Source organism: Galeopterus variegatus, unplaced genomic scaffold (genome assembly GCF_000696425.1).
Source record: "Galeopterus variegatus unplaced genomic scaffold, G_variegatus-3.0.2 Scaffold6985, whole genome shotgun sequence".
Taxonomy (NCBI): Eukaryota; Metazoa; Chordata; class Mammalia; order Dermoptera; family Cynocephalidae; genus Galeopterus; species Galeopterus variegatus.
Genome location: NW_007733096.1, coordinates 76882 through 88101, shown reverse-complemented (window position 1 = coordinate 88101; position 11220 = coordinate 76882). Strand labels below are relative to the sequence as shown.

The following is an 11220-nucleotide window of genomic DNA, read 5'->3' as shown; positions in this document are numbered from 1 at the left end:
GGTGGCAGCTGCAGCGCGGAGGGTGGGGGGTGGGGGGGATGGGAGAAAAGCTGGCCGGAAAAATAAAATAAATGGCCCAAAGAAAAAGAAGTCGCATGAAAACAAGTCGACTGGAGGATTTTCTTAACCATGTGTGTGTTTAAGCTGCCCTCTGGGAGGAAGAGCAAACATTCACTGCTTGATATCCGAGTTCTCGAATATTCTGTGAGACCGAGCCACAGGATTCCCGCCGGGTGGTGCTTGGAGAAAGGCCGTGTGGGGCCGAGCCCGTGGCGCACTCGGGAGGGTGCAGCGCTGGGAGCGCGGGAGCGCTGCCGCCGCGGGTTCGGATCCTATATAGGGATGACCGGTGCGATGCGGCTGGTCTCAAAAAAAGGACAAAAAAAAAAAAAAAAAGGCGGTGTGAGGGCAACTCTGTCCCCGCAGACGGCGGCCGAGGATCTTGGGCGGGAGTCGGCTTTGTTTCCGTTTCCTCCTGATACCGGGGACAGGGTCTGGGGAGGTCTGATAGGTGACCTCCAACCATCCCAGGCCCTACCAAGTTCTTGACTCCGCCACAGGAAATAATTCAGGAGCAGTCACAGTAAAAATGGAAACAGGTTTAACGCAAGGAATAAGAAATACTGACTTCACAGGGAACGTGCGGCTAGGTCCAGAGACTAAACGGCAGCCACACCAAGTTTAATGCACAAGTAAGAAATATACAATGTGCAAGGTGCAGACTGGTTCCAGAGCGAGCATCAGCCTGCCGAAGGCAAGCCTAAGTGTTAGAGAAGTAAGAAATACCCACCTCGCAGGCGAAGTGCGGGCTGGTCCAGAGACACCGGGCAACAGCTCCCGTCTACACATAGTCATGCGGTCTGATGAATATTCAACTAAGGGGGTGGTTCCAGTTATGTAATACAGCTGTGCACATGCTCCATTGGTCTCTTTGAAGCATGCTCATTGGTCAAATTCCATCATATGCACCAAATACACTTAGAATATTCTAGGTGCACTCTAGTGCCTGCAGGGGAGGTCATTCAAAGGATAAACTCCTTTTTACTGAGCATGCTCAGCCACTGAGGTTACACAAGTCTGCCTCCTGTGGTCTTGGTTTCCACATGCTGGTACTGAAAAATAGGTGCTACAGGCAGCAGCAGCTCAGGACTTAGAGGAGGAGCTTGAGTCCTAGGGGAGTGGCCCGAAACTGGACCCCAGGAGGACTGAGCACTTCCTATCTCACTCCCAGGTAGGACAATCAGAAATCTGGTTTTAGTTTGCTGGCCCTGGGAACCAGCTGGAGGAGTAAAGAGGTGGCAGCCCTGTGCCCAGGGGAGTCTGGGAAGCCTGAGAAAAGGGTGTGGCCCAAATGGGCCATCCCAACCATGTTGTCACCACTTGGTGATGGGCATCAAGGGACATCAGGGGCATTTCTCCCTTGGCATTGAAGAACATACCACTGTTTGTCTTTAGGAAGTGAGAGGAATGCCATAGATTTTGAAATAGATTTATTTTCAGTAGTGACTGAAGTGATGGGGCCACCTATTTTTTAAACAAGTTTCCCCAGGGTCCATGGGCATCAAAGATAACTGAAATCTCAAGTTGTTTTTCTGAAGTCATAGACTGCTTCAGACACGAGCACTTTGTGCCCTCACGGCCATCCATTTTGAACCCTTTGTACTTGCTCTCCACTGTGCCAAGCATTTCATATTATTTGCTGTATAGAACATCCCTGTAAGATAGCTAGTATCATCTCCATTTTATAAGTCAGGAAACTGAGAGGTTACATTTCCCAGGGTCAAATTAAGTGGCAGAACCAGGATTCATGCTCAGAGCTTGCTGAATCTAAAACTCAGGGTCTTAACTACAATTCTGTGTAGCAAAAATTTTCAAGAACATGCCTCATTAGAACATTGACTAAAATGTAGAGAAAAGTTATGAGAGCGGTACAAAGAACTTTTTTCCCCATGAGCCACTGGAGAGTAGATTGCCACTGTGATGTCTCCTCAACCCTAATACCTGACTACAGGCACAGACAGTCTCGTACGTAACTCAGCTCAGCCATTAAAATCAGGAAGTTAGCACTGATACATTACTCCCTTTTAAAACCCAGAATGCTCTTTAGTTTTACCAAATATTCCCATAAGGTCCTTTATAGCAAAAGGATCTCATTCCAATATGCTCCTCCACTCTGGAGCAGTTCTTCAGTCTTCCTTTGCTTTTCACGACCTTGGCACTTTTGAAGATGACAGGCCATTCATTTTGCAGAATGTGTCTCACTTTGGGTTTGTCTGGTGTTTCCCGTGATTAGATAGGGGTCGTATATTTTTGGCAGAGATATCCTAGAAGTGATGTGTTGTTCTCAAGAGAACACTCTCAAGTACCAGTGCGTCGATGACCTAACCCAGGGTTCTTCTGTTTCATTTTCAGATGGAATTTAGGCAAAACATATAATATTGTTTTGGGGTCTGGACAAGTCGTGTTGGGAATGGACATGGGTCTCCGAGAGATGTGTGTCGGGGAGAAACGGACAGTGGTCGTCCCGCCCCACCTGGGCTACGGCGAGGCTGGTGTGGGTGAGTGAGCCGCAGCACTCGACGGTGTTGGGGGCACGTTCACCATCTCAATTCTGTGCTTTTGGGGGTGCTGTAGTTAGAACCACAATATGCTTCTTTTACTTAAAACCCAAAGAATTGTGGTTTTTCTATTGAAGTGTCTAGCATTTTTGTTTAAAGACCCCGTGAATTCAGTGAGCCATGCTAATGCCCATTACCCTCCTGAGGAAGACTGAGTTTCAGCAAAATAAACCTTGGATCCACAGACCCACGAGTGGAAGGCGTCCCTGGGGGAGTGCTGCAGGCACGATCTCTGGCGTCAGGCTGGGCGTTTCCTTCTGTAGCTGTTCCTGGGACAGCTGGAGTGCTGTGGCCGTTGCTTTTCACTTCTCCTGAGCCGATAAGCTCTCCAAGAAAATTTCCTTTGGAAGAGATTAGTTTCAAGTTCTGGAAGTACTGGCTTTACCCCATCCTCAAAGGGGTTCTGTTGTCCTTTATGATTTTGGCCAGAATGTGTCCTCCATGTGGAGGATTTGGGGAACGCTTCTTTTCATCTGGACATGAAGGAGCTGGAAAGTGCTAACTTGTAAAAGTGGTAGGCACATTGGGTTGATTTTTTTTTCCTTTCACAACTTTTTAAATACTTGTAAAAGTACTATCTGCTCTTCCTACCAGTCCAGAAGAAAGACTTTAAAAAATATGTTGTGTATCTTTGAAGACATTTCCTTTAATATATTATTATAAATAATTACAACGTAATATATTACACATAAAATATAATCTAGATAATATATAGTATAATAATTCTGAATAATATATATTACGTTTGTATATTCACATAGTTATATAACTTCTTTTGGGCTCATACTATTTATACTGTTCCTGAATGTGTGTTTACAGTCATGTCTCGGATTGTCATTGTTAGGCATTCTATTATTATTCTTAAAGTTGTATCATTAGATTCATTCAAAAGTTCTACCACTGTAGTCTCTACTAGCGGCTTTCAAACTTTTTTCACCAAGACACACAGTAAGAAATACTCGTATATCTTATCTCCCAATCTGTGCACATAAACATACAATGTATACGTACATACATTTAATTTTATATATGAAATTGAAACTCAATTTTCATGAAACAGTACCTATCCTTTTCTGTGTGCAATGTATTCTGACCTACTTTATTCTATTCTTCAATTTAAAAAGAAATGCTTCTCATTGCCCTGTAAACTGACTTCATGACTTATGATTGGGTCACTGCCTACAAGTGAAAAAGCTACCAGCCTCTGCTACACTTTGTTGCTTTCACAGAAATGCCCGCCTGGGTGGGGCGGCTGAAGGCAGGGCGGGGAGGGCGCTTGCTTGGCCTTAACCACTGCCCTGCAGGTAACACTGCCTCCTCCGTCTCGGAGCAGATGGGGAAGTGCCCGGCAGTGCTGTGTTGGTGTTTGACATCGAGCTGCTGGAGCTAGTGGCCGGCCTGCCTGAGGGGTACATGTTCGTATGGAATGGCGAGGTGTCACCCAACCTCTTTGAGGAGATCGACAAGGACAGCAATGGAGACGTCCTCCTTGAAGAGGTAACTGGCCTTTGCAGGATGGCGAAGCAGAAGGAGCTCGGGGGCCTCGTAGGGCCCGGGGACCCATTCTGAAAGTGAGGCCTTCTCAGAGTGCAGAGGACAGCTGCGCCACATTTCTCCTGATGGTGGTGGCCGGCTCGCTCGTGTACTGAGTGCTTTTACACACACACTGTGAATGGAAGTTCCCCGTTCCTCTCTGAAGAAAGTGAGCCCTGACAGGTGCAGGTCTGGATTCAGTTCTAGGTGGCTGGGTGCCCACTGCACGCCTGCAGGGTGCTAGGTGTTTTCACATATGTTCTCTGGCTCGGCCCTCACAACAGCTGTCATCATCCCTATTTTTCAGAAGAAGAAATTGTGCACAGAGAAGGGAAATGACTTCCCCAGGGTCACACAGTTCCCCAGAGGTTTGAGCCAGAACCACATGCTCCTTCATGGAACTGGGCCATGGAGTATCCTGCCAAGTCCCAGCCCTGGGAATTCCTGCTCCCTGCCTGGTCCACATCTGCTTATCCAAGCGCATCCCTCCTGCCTTCTCCCCTGTCTCTCCTACACCGTCAGCGTTTCCCCTGCTTCTGGATTGTCCTCATTAGCATGCAGACGTGTTATTAGTTTCCCTTCTTTGGTGTGCCTTTCCATCTCTTTCATTTCTTTGCTTCCTTTTCAGCAAAAACCTCAAAAGAGCTGTCCATCCTCCCTGCCTCCGATCCCTCTCCTCCTGTCTGTTCTAAACGCACTGCTGTCCGGCTTCTGTCCCTGTGCACCTCTGAGCCGGCTCTTGCCTTCCGTGTTGCTGAGTCCAGCAGTTGGTCCTCACACCCCCGCCACTTGGACACAGCTGACTCCTCTGCAGGACGCCGCTCCCCCCGCTCCCAGGACGGCACGCTTTCTTGGTGTCCCTTCTGCCTCCCTGGTTGCCCCTCCTCAGGCCTCGTCAAGTTGGAGCGTCTGGGGCCAACTCCTGAACTTCATTCTCTTCTCCTATTTACGTCCCTCCCGTAGCAGTCCCATCCTGTCCATGGCTTTACCATCCATATCCTGATGGTTTCCACATTTGTAGCTCTAGGCCAGTCTTCTCTCCACTTCATACTCATCTAGACGGTTGCCTACCTGCCGTCTCCATTTATTGACAGCTGATAGCCTCACCCCCCGTCCCTGAAGCCCGCTTCACCTAAAGCCTTCCCCATCACAGTCAGTGGCAACTCTCCCCTTCCAGTCGCTCAGGCGAGAGCGCTCAGTAATCTGTTCCCTTGCGGGCCATGATAAACCCATTGGGAAATCACTCCAGCCCTGCCTCCAGAACAAGTGCAGAGCCTGCCACTTCTCACCGTGCCCTGCACAGCCCCTTAGCCTGGCGGGGTCCCATCGCTGCAGTGGCCTAGGGGAAGCTCCTCCTGCTTTCCCATTTCCCTATGGCAGCCAGGGGTGTCCTTCTCAGTCAGTCTTAGATGCTGCTTCTCAGACCTGCAAGGGTCCCATCCAAAGGCCTTCCAGTGGACTGGAAAGCTGCGGCCTCCCCCACCTCAACGCCCACTTCTGTGCGCACCCCAGGCACGCATCCAGCCCGGGCCTTTCACCCGCTGCCCTCTGCGCAGAACACGCGTTCCCAGATACCTGGCTCACTCCCTCACTCCCTCACTCCCTTCAAGCCTCTGCACAGTTCTCCCCTCATGACGGTTGTACCCTGACTGCCGAATTTAATACTTCAACCCACCCTCCCTTCCTTAGCTCGATGTTTTCATTCTTTCTGGAGCACTTCACTTTGTAACTTAATATGTGATTTACTTGTTTATTGGGTGTGTGTTTAATTATCTGTCTTTCCCACTAGAAGGCAAGCATTATAAGGGCAGGATGTCTTTGTTTGTGTATTGATGTACACAGTGCAGGGGCAAGAACGGTGCTCAACGTGTTTGTGGCCACTCAGTGAGTTTCCACTGTATGAATGAGTGCGTGCATGCACACAACAGTGTTGTTAGAGGCTAGAGTGCTTAGGGATCAGCCTTTGGTGGGGAGCTAAGTCGGGAGAAGGGATGGCTCTGATGGCTGCTATTCATTTGCCTCCTAGATTCTAAGGGCTCTTGGAGACATTTAGCCCAGGGGTTTTCATCTGCATCTGGAGAAAAAAAAACCAAGTCACATAGGCCCCAAGAAGATTTTATCTGTTTTGGTAGCTCAGACTCAAGGTGCAGCCCCATCACCCACCCTTGTGCTGCCCTACATCAGGCTCCTGGCTCTGCATTCTTGGCTGCTGTGTTCACGGTCTATCCTGTCCCCTTTCTCTCCAGTTCTCAGAGTACATTCATGCCCAGGTGGCATCTGGCAAAGGGAAACTTGCTCCTGGTTTTGATGCTGAAATGATCGTGAAGAATATGTTCACCAACCAGGACCGCAACGGAGATGGGAAGGTTACGGCTGAGGAATTTAAACTCAAAGACCAGGAGGCCAAACACGATGAACTCTAAACCTGACACAAGCCAGTTGGTGCCAAGGACGGTGTGACACCAAGCCACCTGTGGTGGCAGGATGTGCAGTGAGCGTGCAGGGGTCTCTCAGAAGGTGCATCATTAGCAAGTAGTAGGTGGGTCACTGAGTACCTGGTGTGTGCATCGGGTGGGTTGTACGTGGTGAGAATTTTAGACTGACTGCCAGTGATAGTAAGCAGAATCGTTGCAAAGTGCCTTACCATGGGACGTGTAAAGTTTCGAAAAGGCAGCACTGCCAACCATTTGTGAGCCTTCTGGGGAGTTTTGTTGTTAAAGGAAAATAGTGTCACACCGAAGTTTTAACCATCCTGGAGAGAACAGAAGAAAAAGTGTCCAGGGTAGCTACATAAATAGGGTTAATTTTTTTGTTAACTTGCTGATTTTAAAAATGTCCTCCAGACAGGCAGAATGGATGAAGGGCATGCCCCAGCAGGATTCCCAGAAAACAACCCTTGGCTCTGCTCTGCGATACCTGGCCCCTCCGTCCCCTACACCACACACACACACACCCCGATACCTGGCCCCTCCGTCCCCTACTACACACACACACACACACACACACACACACACACACACACACACGTACTTCAAAAAGTTTGTGGAAAGGGTCACACACACACACAGTGCTTTTCCAGTTCGTCACACCCCACCCGCCGTGGGCCTCCACTTGGCAGTATGCAACTTGGAGGCTTCCTGGACAGAAAAAAACAGCGTGCCAAACAAATGGCATCTTGGACCATGAATAGAGAATTTGATTCTGCGTTTGCCATGTGATTGTTTAGCTCTTTTTTTTAAGTCTATTTTCTTCCATATAAGAATAGCTGCTCCCGCTCGTTTTTCATTTCTCTTTGCCTGCTCAGCTCTTTCTTACCCCATCACTCCGCCCATAGAGCAGTCTCCTCCCCGCCCCGAGTCACGCTGATTAGACCGATGCACGTAGGGCTGGGGTCAGCCAGCATATTTCATTGGCCGGGAGGGATGTGTCATCCCAATAGAGGGGCTGCTGAGCATAGATAAGGGGGCGTTCTGCCACTCATTTGTGTCCCGGAGAGGGTGGTGCCTGAAGGCTGGGGGCCTCTCTGCCGTAGGAAAGCAACGACAGTGTACCTGCTGGCCTGTTCCCACATTTCTCAGTAGCCACATTGCTGCCTATGTCCCCTGTTCCCAAGTGGTAGTGGCACTTCCCTGAAGTAATCAATGATTTTCCTTTTGAAACTGCTTTATTATACTAACTTAAACTATTTTGTACTGATGTAGCCCTGAGATAGTTCATGAAAATGCTGTGCACTTGTTCAGTGGAATAAATGTTGGAAAACTCATCTTTTCTGATATCAAACATTGAATTATATTATCTGGTGTCATGGCATTTTATTTGGGAGCTGAGAGGATCCCATGAGGATGCACCGTGCAGTCAGAATCCCTTTGGTAAAAGTGGCAGGACCACGCTGCGCTCACTGGAAGGGGAGAGAGCGCTGTGGGGCGCATGGGGTACCAGTCAGGGCCCTGGCCGGACCTGGGACTCCTGAAGAGAAGCTGATGAAAGGACAGTTGACAGAGGTGCAGGTGGAGTTCAGGGAACCAGGAAGGATGCTGAGGTACCCTGCCAGCGGTGCTGGCTGGCAACAGCAGGAGGCTGCCTTGTGTGGTGGGAGTCACAGAGGGACGCAGCCTCCCCAGAACTGTGGCTGAAACTGCAGCCAAGGATGAGGGATGGGACACCCCATGCTCTCTGTCCTCCCCCTCTGCCACCTGCCACGGGCTCCCATTAGCTGAACCCCATCCGAAGCCAGAGGGGAAGGAACTGGGGGACTGGAGTTTTCAGAGGTCAGCCACTTGGGGTGCAGAGAAAGGTGGAGAATGAAGCCAGGTAGGGTCGGGGTGGGAGAAAATGGAGAATAACTGGCACATACATAGAAAAAAGTACATAAAATCGTTTTTAAAAGCAAATGTTATTCTTTACTCATTGCAGAAGCAACCTCAGGGCTGCTGCTGCCCTGGACACTAGTGTTCCTCAGCCCTCTTCCACCCAGCTTACAGTCACTCATTTGTCACCTAACAGAATTCCTTAAGTGCATTGGGTTAATCTTGCTTCTTTCTAAATTGAATTGCCCTTTGGAATGCACTTGACCTGTACCCTTCATTATCCTTGCTTGACTTCAGGAAGATAAAAACCTCGTGCTTATTCTCTATCCCAGATTTTTACTGGACATTTCCTAGTGGTGGAGAAAGGTTGGCTACCTCAGAAATAAGTTTCTTTGGGGAAATTAAAAACTGGGCCTTAGAACTTCGGGAACAGAGGGACCCTTTGGTTTGCTGAGATGAGTGCTGCCTGGGAACTTGCATGCTTCCTATTGCTAAGCAGGCTGTTCAGTTACCTGCGGCCACGTCAGGCATCCATGTGTCTGCAGGGCAGGCTGGCCCCACCCTCTCAGCACTCGCTCGTGTTTGCACTATGGTTATGGGTTACAGCTCTGCCAGCGAGGCTGTGAGTGCTCATTATGGGGCCAGATACCGGCAGAGATACCACACAGCACTGTTCTTCCTCACAGCTCATACCCAACTTTTTGTTTTTTTCGGTGGCTGGCCAGTATAGGGACCCAAACCTGTGACCTTGGTCTTATAAGACTGCTCTAAACAACTGAGCTAACCAGCCAGCCACCCACTTTCTGTGTTGCCTCTAGAGGCATCCTGACAGAGGACCTTCTGACAGAACAGCTGTCGAGAGGTGTTGAGACCACCTCACTTACGATCTATACAGATTTTGAACTTTGGACCCTAAATATGAACTAGGTCATTGATGCTCAATGTGGGATGAGAATCTTAGAGAACATGACATCCAAGTATGCATGTGACACAACTTGGCCACTTGGAAGTGTAAGCAATCTGTGCTATTTTGTTAAAACCAGTGAGTTTTGATCTCTGATTATATAGGAATATATAATGTCTTTCAATATAGTTTACTTAAAAAAAAAAAATCAAGGGTTTGGATCCCCATACTGGCTAGCTACCAAAAAAAGAAAAAGAAAAAAGACTGCATTTTGGCAGGGAAGTTGGCTTGACTGCAAGACTACATCAGCACTGTTCCCTGCCCCCATCTGTTAATATCTTGGGTTTCTAGGAACAAAGCTGGTTTTTTGAATCCATTTTCCCTTGGCTGTCTCAGGGACCTGGGGTCTTTCTATTTAATAATATTGCTCCTAATTATTTATTGCTAGTTGCACATATGACTTTCACTCTTAACGTTTAATTGTGTGTGGTCTTCATCTTTAATGGTGGAATTTTGATTGGTCAGGGGATTCCTTCCAGCTTACATTGGCCATATTTAAGTCTCATTTAAATATATAGTTCCTGCCAAAATTTCTCCTTCGTTCTCTAGCCTCCCTATTTGGTATCTTCTCTTGTAAATCTCACACACACCTCAAACTTTGTATGTCCAAAATAAAATGTCTATTCCCACTCCCTTCCCAACACCCTCCACCCGAGCCTATTCCTCTCCCAGTCTTCCCTTGTGCCCATTTGCTGAAAGCAGACACCAGTGAGCCTCTATCCTCCCACCCTGCACATTTAGCCCAGCTGCAAGTCTTGTCAGCTGTCCCCAAACCACTCCCAGAAATGATCCACTTCTCTCTAGCTCCACAGCTCCAGCCCTAGCCTCACTAACCTACCACAATCTCTAGCTTGGACTGCTGCAGGAGCCTCTAACAGCTTTGCTTGCGACTATCTGCCCCCACCAGTCCATTCTCCACGTGGCAGCAGAGTGATCATGGCACTCCACTGCAGGGAGAGAAAAACCAGACTCACAGTGTACAAAGCCCTGCATGATCTGACTTAAGATATGCACCACCCAGTCCCGCTCATCACATGATGCCATGCTTCCCTTTACTGCCAGTCCTGGTAAACCAGTTCTTCGTCCTCTGAACACCCTCCGCTTTCTCACCTAGGACCTCTGCGTGAGCAGTTCCCTCTCCTGGAAATGGTTCTCTTCCTCACTTGCTCCCCGTTGTCCTTCAGGGCCTGGCTTTAATATCACGTCCTCAGCTTCCTCTGACCACCGTACCTATCCCTTGTTACGTGTTTTCTTCGTAGCATTTGTCATTTTTATAAACCCATTCTTTTCTCCCTTGTCTCATCCACTAGGAGCGGAAGCGGCACACCGCAGGGACTTGTTGAATGAGGTTCATTGAACCCTCACCTCTAGCTAATACCCCACCTTCCAGATAAGGAAACCAAGGCTTACAGAAGTTAGGAACTTCCTCTAGTCACAGTTGGAATCAAAGACTCAGATCCAAGTTTGACTTATTTCAAAACCTGTGCTCCTTACACCTCCGGCACTCTTTATCTTGTCCATTAAACCTGTACCGAAACACCAGACTAAATACAAAAAGCAACATGATTGTCGAATCCCAGGGTAACCTGGAGAAGTTTCAGGACAGTCATTCAAGTCATTTATATTTTCCTTGCTCATTCTCCACAGGGTATAGAAAAGGGAAAACGCTGAGCCGGAAGGTTGGTTAAACAGATCTCCAGTGACTAAGTTTCCGTGTCTGTTATTAAATACGCTATGGAATGTAGATTTCACTCTGAAACAAGCTGGTATCACTGACAGTGCTTTTTTTCGTTTCATC

The 11220-nt window shown here is 48.3% G+C and overlaps 1 protein-coding gene across 1 annotated transcript in view; it reads left to right on the top strand.

Moving 5' to 3' along the window:
- FKBP9 (FK506 binding protein 9, 63 kDa) overlaps positions 1-6913 on the top strand; it is a 31352-nt gene extending 24439 nt beyond the window's left edge. The window contains exons 6-8 of the mRNA XM_008591520.1: positions 2413-2558; positions 3952-4115; positions 6398-6913. Of these exons, the coding sequence (XP_008589742.1) occupies positions 2413-2558; positions 3952-4115; positions 6398-6574 (487 nt within the window). The 3' untranslated portion in view covers positions 6575-6913. The remainder of the gene's footprint in view (positions 1-2412; positions 2559-3951; positions 4116-6397) is intronic.
- The last annotated feature ends 4307 nt before the right edge of the window (positions 6914-11220 follow it).